Here is a 14,797-nt window from a genome sequence, read left to right on the forward strand (position 1 = left end):
ACAATTGAGTATATACTGCTTCTTCGTGACTGGAATCATTTTCTAAGTTCTTTCTTGCAGAAAGCAGCATAAATGACGGATACAAGTTTCCTTGTTGCCAACTCACTGTACCTACAGTATGCTGCACATTGTCATCAAAAAATTTTATTTATTTTCTCCACAAAAATTTATTAGCCTAAACCGACAGAAGCTTACCTCAACCACAGATCCAAATTTCGATTCATGAGTAATTGTACACTGATCGTGATCGTGACCAGATAAAACAAGAGTCTGCACCAAATGTAGACACCAGTAAATACAAGTATGCCTCTCTATCGGATTTGTTTTACCAATTTAGAGAAATAACTTCACTTACAGGTTTGATCAAATCCAATATGCGTTTTGATGATTCTTCCGTGATATAGTTCTGATACCTGATTTACTGAAACAACTTCTTAAAATGACGAAGTCTATATAATTGCTGAATCACATTAACCTTTGGGAAACAAATAGTACCTTATTTCTTGATTTTTAGCTTCACGTGAAATCCGCTGGAAAAAGAAAAAGGTATTTTTTTAGCTTAACAACAAAAGGGAAAAAGAGCATTCTTTTACTTGAAAGGAAGTCTAAAAAAGGAAAGAACCTGATTGATGATGGGAGAACTACGGTGGGGACCACACGGAGTCGAATCAGGCCGATACAGGGGAATGTGAGTCAAAAGAACACGAGAGGACAATTGAACATCTAGAAATTTGATACAATCACATTTTGTGAAGATGATATTTTGTCAAGTGTACATTATAATATGAATCATGATCTTGACAATATATACAAAAGCTTTAAGCGACATACCCGAGGACATATTTTTTATAAAATCCCATGTAGACTTTCCTAGTTTACCGTCTACAGTCTGAGCATCAATGGCAACAAATTCCACTCTTCCAACCTTAAATCTGAAATTTCTGATCCCAAAGCCTTTTTCATAACGTTCAACAAGCTGTGCGATACAAAAAATATACTATAATCAAAGAAATACTACTCCTCTAACAGATCTTTCTATTTTTATTAAAAGAGACACATTTATTAACTTCTTTGTTTGGTAAGTCAATCATTGACACAGAACAATATTAAAATTTAATACAGATGCCAAGTACCTGAGGATAGTGAGAAACCATATTGGCATATCCAATATCATGATTACCAGAAAGATAGTAGACTTGAATATCTGAGAATCTTTCTTCTGAATTGAGACCGAAGATATGTTTAAACCGGCTGTAAGATTCTTGCCATCTGTAATTAGTAGATTCATTCATAAGCTCAGCTGAACACAGTCTATGCATAACGACTACACTCTACACTGATGATTATTCAATAAAACCCAAGTTGATTTTTCGAAAAATTAGAATTGGGAAAGGAAAATCCTTACTCTTGATTCAACAAATAAGGCCCTCCATCGAAATGATCACCCAAAAACAAAAGGGCATCTGGTTTGAAAGGCAAGATCGATGAAAAGAAAGCTCTACGCATGTACAAATCAGTATAGAACTGTACAATCTCTAACGCAACTGAGTTTGGAGCTAGAGGAAGTGAAGTCCTATCCATCACCTACCTCAAAATAATAAATAAAATCAACGTTTTAACATTGAAGATTAAAAAGGGCAAAACCCCGCTTTGAGAGTAAGGGGGAGGATGTCATAGTACGCAGCCTTCCCCTTGCTATTGCAAAGAGTCTGTTTCCGTAACTCGAACCCATGACCTCCAGGCCACAAACGAGCAATAAGATTCAAAAAGCATAAACAATGACTGAATTATTCACCTGAGGATCAGCAATAACAGCAACTTTGAGATAATCATCTGGGTTATATTCATTATTTAGCTGCAAGAAACGAAAGAGGATTTTGTTAGTCGACGAGATTGAGATTAGATTGAAAAAAATTATTATTCTTTTGATCTTTAAAATTACTACTTTGGAACAAGAAGGGATCCAAAATGCGAACATCTCGCCGTAGAGAATCGTAGCTACCCAAATCCCACAGAGAACCGCCGTAAGCTCAGCTTGCTTCATCTTCTCCGACCAAATTTTTCAGTTGAGCTTGTTATTATTATTATGTTACCAAATTTGATAAAAACTCTTTAGATGGATGTTAGTTATAGTCAATTAAGGGAAAATTAACGGTCAATCCTATATTTAGTAGCTAAATTTAGGAATCGGTCCGGTTCGATTAATCAATCTGTTTATGAAGCCAAATCGGTTTATGTTATGCTTCACTCGATTCGATTTCAGATACGTAGATTTTATGTTTGAAATATGATTTTTGAACGTTTTGTCTATTTAAGAAATCAAAAATTGTTTGTTGAGCTTAATAAATAAATCGCATGCTTGCATAAAAAATAAAATAAAAAATGGCATAGTCTATTTCAGTTTAATAAAAAATGAGAGCCATGTTAGTGTTATGTTTTTTTTATAGACGTAATATGATAATATACCCACCCAAAATCCATTTCCCCAGAGTCGAATCTAATGGCGTAGTTAGCCTAAAATTTCAGGAATTCAATATATTTTAGGATATTTTAGGATAAATTAAGGGGATTCATTATACTATGTTATGAATATTTAATTAAAATTTAAGGGTTTTTTTTATAGAATTTTCTAAATGAACACCCTCACAACATAGTAGCTACGCCATTGGATGAACCCATGACTTTTCGAAAAAATGAACGCTTTAATCATTGTGTCACTTGACATAATAATATTATATTAGTACTTCGTCCATAAATAATTACCACAACTTCAATTTTTAAATGTCCATAAATAGTTATCAATCCAATTTTGAAAAATCTTTTCATTAATTTTTTCATTTACACCCTTAGTCCAAAGTCAAATTCATAGATATATTAGAAACAATTGACAACTTTCTAGAAATAATGATGGCTTGATGAAGGGTATTTAAGTCATTAATCTTCATAACAATTAACTTTCTTAATTCCAACAAATTACAAGTGGTGAGTAAAAAGAACAAGAACCAGAGGGAGTACCAAATTTCAGAATGTTGGATGGACTAAAAGGATATCAAAGATTAACATTTCCTTTGAATGTTGATGATTACAACAGTTGATTTCATATGCATCAGTAAGAAAGATGAAATTCAAAGTAAAAATTTTTCAAACATGAAAAGGTAAAAACCCCAAAAACAAATTCCCTACAAAACTTCCTGTTCAAAATAAAGTCGAGAAGAATTTTATCATCATCTACAAATTCTTGCAATATATAGTCAAGCGAATTCGATCAATTCCTTTGTTGTCGTCCTCAATTCCTTTGTTGTCGAAACGAACTAGTTAAAGATTTGCAGTAACTTTTTTTTACCCGTAACTAAAGAAAACTGTCAAACCATATAAGTCATGCCGACTTGCATAAGGTGAGAGTGTGGCACACTTAGATTCGCAATTCCCCTCCTACAATTCTTCCTCAAGAAAGCGTAGAAGTAATTTATCGCTAACTTCTTTATAAACCACGAATCCTTTCTCGCCCTAATATCTCCATGACCAAGGAAATATACGACGCCGGATTCTTTAGCCTTACGTATAAATGACAATTCCCTTTCGAAACTATGTTCTAAGTCGGATGATCTCAAGTCCATAGTCATTACCTCCTCTGACGTGCTGGCTTCGGCGATATTCTTGCCCGGCGAGTCTTGGAATTCAGAAAGGAGAGGAATTCCAAGGGAGTAGACACTTCCATTGGGAGCTACGAGGACCCTCGAGAAAGTTGTACCGTCGTCTGAATCTGAATCTCCGTCCCCATCACTCTCCAACGATCGTTCTTGCGCTTCACGTCGAATGAACTTTTCCAGGCTCTCGATTAACAGTTGTTCAAATGCCTGGTGGTTTTCCTTGCGAACATCCTTGTAACCATATCTGCTCGTCAAAAGATTGAACTCCTTAGGGAAAGAGACTCGGATAAAATACTGATGGAATATGCAAGTAGATAGAAGGAAGCACTATCTAAAAAATTGGATGGGAAAAGGGAGATAGTATTAGTCACGTGTTTTCAGAAAAAAATCTGAAATTTGGCCATTTCTCTAGAAAATCTCGCAAAATTGGCCCTTTTCTTGGGATTTTCTCTTTAAGAAAAGGAACAAATATTAGTCAATGCAAAAGAAAATGACTAATTTTGGATTTTTACTGGGTACAATATTATCCGGCCATAAGACCAAATTGCAAATAACTATGAGGTTTAAGCTTGTAGACCCTTCCGCTCTTTTCATTTACGAAACATTAGTAGATTGGAGGAATTTGTAGTTAAAAAGCTAGCATAGTTGAAGAAATCTATCATTTCTAAAAATAAGAAAACAAAGATCTACCTTTATCAATGATGGTAATCCAAAACAAAGATTTATGGAATAAAAGGAAAAGAGAGGAGTGCATTACCTGGCAATACAACGGAACATATGGTAGCTTTTAGGGCAAACACGCCTAAAAAGGAATCTTTCACTTTGAGGCACCATAGGGACAGGAACGTACTTTATACAGACAAAGATAATCATAGAGTGGATAGCTGGGAGGGTAGTTAGAAAATGACCGAAAATTGCTGGAATTCCTTTAACGAGCTCATTGTATAGTAAGCCAATACCAGGAGCTCTGACTGTCCCGAGATTGCAACCCAATTCTCTCATAAGATCCATAGATAGCTTTTGCTTGACTTCAGTCTCATACTTGAGCTTGCTCCCATAATTCCAGATGTACATTATAAGGAAAATTACCACAGCAAAAACCAGTATTATCCAACTCCCATCACGTATACTCCATAAAACAGAAGAGAAAAATGTCAATTCCATCCCTAAGAAGATAACCAGAAAACTCAGTACAATAATTATGTTTATCTGCCAGATGAGAAGCATAACAATTGTCACCAAAATCGTAGTCATCATCATCACCCCAAGCTCTGCAATGCCTGCAAAAGATTAAGGATAACTTATTAATGAAGTAACATAATACAACCAAAAAAAACATAAAGCAGATTGATAAGAGTATAAGAACATTCTTTCATATATATATGGCATGAACTTAAACTTTATTCAAAAGGAAATTCTACGAAAATTTACCATAAGCATTTCCGATCTCGTCAATGCTTGAGATGGTGCAGACAAGTACCAGGCAGAGTGCAAGCAAAAACCAGTTTATGACAGGGATATATATCTGGCCCATGAATTTTCGAGACGTATGGATGATTTTAAGACGGGGAAAGCAACCAAGGGCTGTTGATTGCTTTATACATGAAAAAGTTGCAGTTGTCATTGTCCGACTGGCGATCAATGCAGCAATGTTGGCAACAATGAGCACCGGCCAGAAAGCATCACCTTCAGAACAGCATATTCTATTCAACGTTAGTGCTATGACTATAATATACAAAATAAGGGACAAAGAAGAGGACAACGAAAGAGAGATACAGGAAATAACTTGACAGGATTTTGTTGTAACCACATAGTGCCAAAGTAGAGTTTTCTTTCAAAAGGACCAGAAATCAGATATGGAACTGCATAAAGTGACAGATGGCAGATCAAATGGGAAGCTTACTTGGGATTGCTGAGAAGAAAGCTTGCTCGGCGGCACCAGGGTTCTCCATCAGGTATGCAGCTTGACCCAAATAACCCAACAGCAGGCAAGGCAAAACAAGAAATACAAAGGTAAGCTGCAAAGCACCAATTATAAATACGTCAAAAAAAACAATAAAGGTAATGCAATAAAAAAGGGAAAAACAAGAATTATATATGTCCTATTAAAACAACAAAAAAATAAGCGATTCAGCTGCGCCTAGGTGATTTACCTGAACTGATCGTACAGGAAAGTAGCAAAGATCTGCAAACATTGCCTCAGACCCTGAAGATTATTCATAGTCAGCAAAACGAGAAGGGATAAATTCTTTAAATTTTACTAAACAATAAACAGAGTTATATCAACAGAGACACTGTTATCTGTCGGTGTGAAGAAGGTCCGTCAATTCTTAAATCTTGAAACTTGAATAATACATGCCAAGGTGGACTACTATTGCGTTTTCTTATATTTTGTTTTATTTGTACACCTAAACAAACCTTGCAACACTTAAACCACCTAGCTAAACCATCATAACTAGAAATATCAGGATTTCCTCTTCTCCCAAATACAACCAGGAAAATGAAACCTACACAGCCCACACCCTTACAAAGAACTTAACATCGAGCCTGTTAGTTATTTCAACAATCAAATTTTCATATTGGATATAGGTTCAAAAGAAGGATGCAAAACAAACTGAGAGATTACTTTTCAGACAAGTAGTGTAAAGGAAGGAATATGGGTAAGAGCTGACAATTCTGTTTATTCGACAAAATCATAGACATTAATCTCTCTGTTGGGACAACTTATAAATCCATTCCCCCTTACTACATGTTTTTAAACCCTCTTTTGCAGGGTGTACAAGGGATTTGATATTCTAGCTATACCTCTTCTTATCAACACTTCTAAATTCTAATTCCATGACTTCCTTTATGTTCCTAGCAAAGAATGCCATTCACATATCACAGAACATAGCTGAACCTAGAATTAAATCACAGAGATAACATACATACAATCATCATGGAAATCCCAAAAGGTCAACTAAGAAACATATCTTCCTAGATTCATACGCTTACCTGTCGCACAAAGAATGCAACCACCAAGGGCAGACCATGCCTTAGTTGAGTTCCTCTTGAAGAAGTAGTAGATATGAATCGGATTGAATGCTCTGAAGACACTGGAGTCATATTTAACAAGGTTGTAAATGCCAATGCCCGCAAGACAACCAAACCATACAAGCAATGCAGGGCCAACAGCAAGTCCCACTTTACTTGTTCCATACTTTTGTACACTGAACAAAATTACAAGAAATGCAACTGAAATCATCATCACTTGATCTGCACAGAAAAGGGAAAAGGAAACAAAAAGGTTAACTAAATAATATGGCCATTTCATTGAACAACACACTAAAAATAATATGCATTATTACTTGGGCTAATGTTCCTTGATGCTCAAGAGCATGATTCTTTCCTATAATTTTTAATCTACTGATAAAGGAAGAAAGTTTTATCATTTTACAGAATACAAAAACATGTCTTCTCTTAAAAGGAAATCATACTTATCAAAAGAATTCTACAACATCGCTAGTCAAGTACAGAATGAACCCCACAAAACTACTCAAAATGCTTAAAGTTCTATAAGTGGGATATCAAATTACCTTGCTCAATTGCTGCGACTCCAACCTTTAGACCACCTACAGCTGACAGAACTGCATGAAGAAAAGAAAGAAAAAAAAAACTAAGCAAATCCCGACTCTACACAATCTTAACATTGAAAATGTTTTTCTTTTATTAAAGCATGAAGCACTCAAACCAATGAAAGTTTGGAACATTTAAGAACCTGACATTGCAGGCGTAACAACTCCGTCAGCAATCACCATTGAAGTACCAGCTAGCACTAACATTAGAAGAAGCTTTTTAAGTGTCAATGAATTTTCAAGCCTTTCCTTGATTTTGAGTGATCTCTCTAGTTCAGGGGATGGTACTTTCAGCCTGAAGCTCGAAATACGAGCATCTGAAGGAAGCTGGTTTGGAAGAAGACTGACTTTGGCATTCCGACAAATCAGAGAATACAAAGCAAACGTACCACCTGTACGAGAGAGAGAAAAATACCGTTACATAGTGAGGACAGTCAAAATGAAAAAGCTTCAGCAGCCATGAGCTCATGAGTACATACCTTCACCGTCATCATTGGCCCAAAGAACGACAAACACGTACTTGACCAGGGGAATTAAGATTAACGTGTACAAGACTAGTGACAATGCTCCAAGGATGTCTTCATTTCCACTAATAGGTGCCTTGCTAAACATTACACTGAACGTGTACAACGGGCTTGTTCCAACATCACCAAAGACAACCCCGAGCGTCTGGAAAGCAAGAGTAATTTTCCGTCCCAAACTGAAATCCTGCATCATCACATTGAACAAAAAGAAGAAAGTGTTATTTAATCCAATCCAGTCTTAAGAGCTATAGCTCAACTAATTTAGAATCACAACAGCCAATAATCAGGTGCTTGTATACATCTACTGCTAACGCCATACATAGTTGTAGCAACAGTGAGAGAGAGATTTAAACACTCTTGTTTTAGAAACAAAAATCTCACACTCCGATTTTAGAAACATAACACTCTTAGTTAATGGAAATCCACAAACTAAGATTTAGACACGGCAAACGGATGCTTCGAATCGAATCAATTCCACATTTGATAAATCAACAGCATACAACTGATCGAACACACATAAATAAATACACAAATTCAGCATAAGAAAAAAAAAATATGACGTGATCACCTCGAAGTCACTTTTGTGTGCACCAGGGACCTCAAGCGCTTCGACATCGAAGGAATCGACACGTGGACCGGTCCTAATCAATCGTTGAGAGGCATTCCCATCCTCTTCTTCTTCCTCATCATCATCAGAATCCAATCTAGCGCGTCCACGTAGTAGTGGTGGCTCGTCATCGTTAACATCATCATCGGAGTCGTTTTCATCATCGTCGTCTTCGTTATCGTCTATCTCCGAATCGTCTTCGTCTTGAAACACCCAACGCGACTCAATCGAGTCCATCGATGATACCCTCGTCGTCCCGTTCCCGTTCCCGTTCCGGTCTCGGTCTCCTCCTCTCTCCGAATCCGTATCAGCCATTAATTAACGTTAAATCTATATATCTGAGGTTCGAATCACATTTGTTTGATTGATTGATGAAAATGAAAACGAAGGAGCAGGAGCGAGCGAGCTTCTGTGTAATTGAAAATGAATTTTGATTGAAGAGCGCTTGTTTGTTAGTTAACTTTTCCCAAAGGCTGTTTCACTAGTGAACAGTTAAATCACTTGAAACCGGTGCGTTTTATTCACTTTGGTTTGGTAAAATATGTAGTACGTCATAATAGTTCTTGAAAAACATGTGATGTTTGGTGTAAAAATTATTTGTTCATATTTTATAGACTAAAGTTTTAGATTTGCTTTTATTAAATCAATATACTGGTTTCATAAGATATTTAAGTCTATTAAACACTTTGATTGAATAGAATAATAATAATTTTTGTACTTAATTTACCTAAAAAAATAAATCTAATTAAACGAGACAAATTTATCATGTTGCGTTGTCAAACATTTTTTAAGAACATAAAAACTCTTACCATATTTAATGTAGAAAATGCATCCAAAGTAAGGTAAATTTTATCACAATGATAATAAAATTATTATCGTCATCACAATTCATGATGTTTTGTATTTTTCTAACTTATACAAATATATATATAATCAATAATTTTTATTAGATACATGTATATTTAAATATATTTAAATATGGAACATAATGAGTAGTAGTTGTATTATTATTTTTTTTATGATAAATGGTTGTATTTTTTTGAAGTAATTAAATGGTTTTATTTTTATCTTTAAAAAAATAAATGGTTTTATTTCTTTTGTATTCATTATTCAAGCACACTTACATTTTGGCACGTTGTCTATGTATATTTATTCCTAACTAGTTTAGATCATACCCCTAAACAAATTGTATTCACTGTTTTTTCATAGGCTAATCATGATTTATATCAAATCAAATCTCGTTCGTAGAGGTACGATCAAATAGATGATCAAATAGATGAGAAGGAAACCGTCTTGCCAATTAGTTTTCGAATTAACAATGCTATGAACAAAATTGATTCCCTCTATCACATTGCAGCATGATAGATAACAAAAGGAATGGCTAGAACTAGCCTTAACAATGTTTGGTGCATCAGATTCTAAACTAAAGCACTTATCAGACATCCAATCAATAAGGTTAAATAACATGACCCGAATATTCTTATTGTAGGTTCGATGAAACGAAACAATCAATTACGATTCGAATTAAATATAAACCAATCCTTGATCTCTGGTTCGTAAATAGAATCGGTTCGGTTCAAATTCGGCCACCTTGTCACGTGTCCAAGAGTCCATAATCTGGAGTCTTCAGGAAACTTCTGCTATTATCAACCAAACACAAATTCTCAAGAGCTTCCATTGAAGAACTAACCATGTCTCACTTTGGGAGGTCAGGTCCGCCCGATATCGCCGATACATACTCTCTCTTGATCCTCAATATCACGTTCCGTAAGCTTATAACTGTCGATCGTAACATGTTGATTGATTGATGTCAATTGTAATTGTAATTGTTCATCATGAATTCTTTTTTTTTTTTGGTTGGTTTTTTGATTAGGTACTACTGCTGATGATTTGTTCCCTCTTTTCGATAAGTACGGCAAGGTTGTAGATATCTTCATTCCCAGAGATCGAAGGTCTGTCGATCAATTCTCGTTACTCTATTGAGTTTCTCGTTTAATATTATGTGTGTGTGCGTGTTTTTATTTGTTAGTTGTATTTTTGGAATAGGACTGGAGAATCACGGGGATTTGCATTTGTGCGATACAAGTATGCCGATGAGGCACAAAAGGCAGTGGAAAGGCTGGATGGTATGCTTTTTTATCCTCCAACATTGTTGGTTTATGTGTTCTGTTATGAATTTATGTAATTGAAAGTGTTCTCTTTCACAGGAAAAGTTGTTGATGGTCGTGAGATAACTGTTCAGTTTGCGAAATACGGGCCTAATGCTGAGAAGATGTAAGTTTAATCTTTTGCTGGCACAATAGGTTACGTCTCCTTGCTTAAAGACTCGTGAACAGTTGTATCAAAAACTTGGAAATTGGGCTGATCAGTTGTTTGTTTTGGTTTCTGTTGCTTATTGATGTAATTATTTTTAATGTGTTTTCCAGTCAAAAAGGAAGGATTGTTGAGCCTGTGCACAGGTCAAGGAGCCCTAGGAGAAGGTAAGTCTCTCCCCATGTTTTGGCGTTGGAGTGAAAAGCTGAGTCTTTTTTCAATTTTCTGAAAGTGGCTAAAGCATTTTCATACTGTGGTACTTCTCAATTTTGAAGGCTCTTATATTCGTGAGGGGTGATTTTAATCTATGTAATTTAGGTGGTCTGGTTTTCTTACTGTACGGCTTTCTTGGAAAATGTTAATCTATACCCATCATGGACTATCGGAAGGATCATGAAGTTATTGCCATAGAATATGATAAGCATCTGTTGGTACCTTGGTTATTTGAGTTTTTTGTTACCTGCTAATTGATTGCTAAATTAAATATCGGTGAACTGATTTTTTAATTGTGGCTTGACGTGATTAAATTTATAATTTCTAGGTACAGGGATGACTACAGAGACAGGGATTATCGGAGGAGAAGTCGAAGTCGAAGTATCGATAGATATGAGCGTGATAGATATTATCGAGGGAGGGACAGATACAGTCGCCATCGAAGCCTGAGTCGCAGTTTCAGCCCTGATTACTCCAGAGGCCGTGGTAGAAGCCGTTATGATGAAGACCGGCGTCGTAGAAGTCGATCTAGGGGAAGGTTTTTAACTAACTTGATAAGCAATAGTTTTGTTTTAGTTTCTTTTGACATTTTGTTGATGCTAGTTTGTGTTTGTCTTTCTAACAGATACGATAGTGTGTCACGGTCACCTCCTCGTCGCAAAGCCTCTCCTCGTCACAGCCCCTCTCCTCTACCCAGTCTTTCTCCTCGACACACCCCTTCTCCTCGAGGCAGACGCAGCCTTAGCCTTAGCCCAAAGCGTAGCCTTAGCCCCCGTGGGAGTCCTCCACATCGTACTCCTTCATCTAGAGGTGAGAGTCCTGATACGCATAGCCATGAAAATGGTCATTCTCCAAGTCCTCGTAGTGCTCCTTCCCCTCCAGCCCACACTGCTGAATCTCGAAGTCCATCCCCCAAATAATCTGACAACAATGTAAGTGTTGAAACTGATAGTTTCCTTGCCCCTTGCAGTTTGAGATCAATTGTTTTAACTTGTTCCTTTTTGTTTGCAGGACTGAATCCGGCGAGTCCTTTGCAAGTTGCCGAAACCGCTGGAGATGAAAAATCTTGATTAGTGCCTTGGTGGAATTATTTGCGATGGTTTAGTGTTCATGCTCTTAGCAGAGTTTTAAGTACTAGTGTTGGTAGGAACCGTCTTCTTGTTGTTCTTGCAGTTTAGATAACTTGCCTATGGTGAACAAAGTAAATTCCCTATCCTTTTGTTGCTGTTGGAGTTTATATACATATCTGTTGTAGTATGCTTTATTGTGTTTTTTGTGTTGCTTTGTTTTGATAATATGGTTGGTTTATTGATGTTAAGATTGTGTAGTTTTACATATGTTTCGTTGAATCTGTTATAGAGCAGGGGGTGTCATTTTCAAAGAAAGTATGGTTATCTATTATTTGTAGTTCCCGTTTGTAAGGAGTCGTGATTCACCGTTTACCATTTATTGGGTTTTATAGCTATGCTCGTGAAGAGTGACTGGGAAGCTGATTTTCTTGTTCCTGTGCTGTCGTGATGCTGTATAGAAAAGGGTAGATGGATGGGTGGATGAGATTTTGTCCAATTTTAGCTGTTTTCTGGCCACAGTACGTGTCGATGCCATTTCACAAATGTAGATGGATGATCGTTAGCTGCATGCTGATTGCAGGACCATAGGTGACTATTATCTTTGAATGATGATAACAACGTTGGTAAGGTTTATTGTCATATTTTTAAGAGTAGAGCCCATTTTAGTTAAACAGTGTAGTTCTTTGGGTTCGGGGTATTATATGAGACTTTTAACATTTTGTATTGTTAAATTGTCTCTAGCTGTAGTGTAGCTGAGAAGGACTAGCTGAACTGGACCTCAAAAAAAAGGAGTAGCTGAACCAAGCGGTTTTTTATTTTCGCTTTCTGGTTGTGGGAACTAGAATTCTTAGAGCATAATGAACAATTAAATCAACTAGAGTTAGGTGACAATATATCAGTTAAAGAGTAATTCCATTGCTTCGTGGTCATGTTGAATGCTTTTAGAAGTTTCTAAAGAGAATGGAAAATTTTTGTAGTCCTGTTGAAAGTGTGGATTTGCGAAGCATGAACCGGTCATATATTGCTCAAACCGGTGGTGAAAATAGGCATTTGATTTGTAGTGAAATGATTGTAATATATGAAACAAGTGTGGTTGTTAGTGTTACTTTGAAATGTGGAGAAATATTTGGTTCACAGAGAAATTGTAGTCCTCCAATTATTGCATCTTTTTCTTCTGCCTCCTTGTATTCTGTGTTTGGTTAGTCAGCGACATTTATCAGGCATTTTAACTACTTATAATACACCTTACCTTAAGGAGTATGCTCCAAACACCAACATTAGTTTCCTTTCTCTTTTTAACCTTTGTTAATTTCTAGAGTTTTACCCTTGCAAACCCAAACTTCATTTTATGTTGTTTTTAAGAATTGATAAACAAAAATGAACGTTTAAATTAATCAAAGTTCATTGTCACTTGATCAACACATGAATAAAAATTTCTCTGATTTCTAATCACTTGCATAAAACTTCCCCATGATTTCACGTCATGGGTAACACTTTGATGCTCTGTTCTTGACAATACACGACATGAATTTGTCGATAGCTGCGTCGGCGGGGAGTTCCTAAATGAACACTATAAAATTGGATATTTTCTCGCTTGGGGACGAAATCTTCCTTCTTTGTAATTGAGTGATTGATTGAATATTTCTTCTGCCCCAATCTCTAAACCCACTGTTGCTTTGATTGAAGAATTTAAGGAAGTGGTCGACTTTGTGGGGCACAGTACTTTTGTGTCATTTTTGTAACGGAGGTGAACATAAATAGCCGGACCGGAAACGGCGTTTCCGGTCCAACTAATTGTCATTAGGGGGATGATTAATTAGTTAAAACCGGTTATGGGATTTCCGGTTTTAATTAAAACCGGTTATGGGAAAACCGGTTTTGTTTAAAACCGGTTTTCAGAAAACCGGTTCTAGGGGCAGAATAGTAATTTAACATTTCTTAATTAATAGTCTTCTTCTCCGGCAAAGTCACTCTCTCTCCCGACTCTCTCTCTCTTCGTCAACTGGTATTCCGGCCATCTCCGGCCTTGATTCCGGTACCAAAAGATTCGTCTCTTCAACACGAACACGACGGTATAATTTAATTTTTCTATCTCGCTTTCGTTTGTCTTAATTTTGGATTCAAAGTTTCGGTTAAAATTTTGAAAACGTCCGAATACAGTCACTTTCCGGCCGGCATTCGACGTGTTCTGGCCGGTTTCGAGATCCTCGTGGTCTCATATACAACATATATGAATTTCAGGCAATTCCGGTACGATTACATTTTTGACGGAATAATTAGACGAGGGAAAAGCTTTGACTTCCGGCCGGCATTCGACGTAATAAGACCGGTTTCGAGATCCTCGTGGTCTCGTCTACAACATATATGAATTTCAGGCAATTCCGGTACGATTACATTTTTGACGGAAAAAACATTGACCGGTTACATGAAACGCTCCACTCACGGTTTGCCACGTGGCATTTCGAAAAAAAAATAATTTAAGACCGGTTTTGAGAAACCCGGTCTTAGTTGACCGGGAATCCCAAAACCGGTCTTATTTAACCTTAAATAAAGCATAATTAATTTGCTTGACCGGAAACCGCGTTTCCGGTCAAGCTACAAATGTTCACCTCCCGTCCTTTTCCAACAAAAATGTCCACCTAATTTTTTTTTTAAATATATATATAATTTCCTGCGACGTTTGTGCGTTTGGTAAATAGTGCTGTACTATTTTGTTGAAATTGAGGCCAATATATTTCTAAACTCTACTTTATTTTCTCAACCCATCATGTATGTGTGTAAGTATACAAAAATTTCAAACTATGGC

At 36.4% G+C, this 14,797-nt stretch overlaps 2 protein-coding genes and 1 pseudogene across 2 annotated transcripts; 1 reads left to right on the forward strand and 2 right to left on the reverse strand.

The window, feature by feature from the left end:
• Window positions 1–16: 16 nt before the first annotated feature.
• Window positions 17–2,044, reverse strand: LOC139884016 (cell division control protein 1-like; the record flags this gene model as incomplete). Its single annotated transcript, XM_071868101.1, has 10 exons — window positions 1,946–2,044; window positions 1,796–1,855; window positions 1,406–1,584; window positions 1,134–1,269; window positions 832–976; window positions 623–723; window positions 496–530; window positions 356–413; window positions 196–270; window positions 17–121 (listed from the first exon to the last, which is right to left on the reverse strand). Coding segments are annotated over exons 1-10 (993 nt in total), but the record flags the coding sequence as incomplete, so codon positions are not given.
• A 1,318-nt stretch (window positions 2,045–3,362) lies between these two features.
• On the reverse strand, window positions 3,363–8,710 carry LOC139884021 (potassium transporter 7-like). The gene is made up of 11 exons (XM_071868103.1): window positions 8,536–8,710; window positions 8,357–8,499; window positions 7,744–7,972; window positions 7,408–7,656; window positions 7,226–7,276; window positions 6,645–6,905; window positions 5,804–5,856; window positions 5,554–5,668; window positions 5,082–5,336; window positions 4,408–4,930; window positions 3,363–3,894 (listed from the first exon to the last, which is right to left on the reverse strand). The coding sequence occupies exons 1-11, from the start codon at window positions 8,708–8,710 to the stop codon at window positions 3,363–3,365; spliced, it is 2,586 nt and encodes an 861-aa protein (XP_071724204.1).
• Window positions 8,711–10,086: 1,376 nt separating this feature from the next.
• Window positions 10,087–14,797, forward strand: part of LOC139884017 (uncharacterized) — a 45,661-nt pseudogene continuing 40,950 nt past the window's right edge.

This window comes from Rutidosis leptorrhynchoides, unplaced genomic scaffold, assembly GCF_046630445.1.
Source record: "Rutidosis leptorrhynchoides isolate AG116_Rl617_1_P2 unplaced genomic scaffold, CSIRO_AGI_Rlap_v1 contig491, whole genome shotgun sequence".
Lineage (NCBI taxonomy): Eukaryota > Viridiplantae > Streptophyta > Magnoliopsida > Asterales > Asteraceae > Rutidosis > Rutidosis leptorrhynchoides.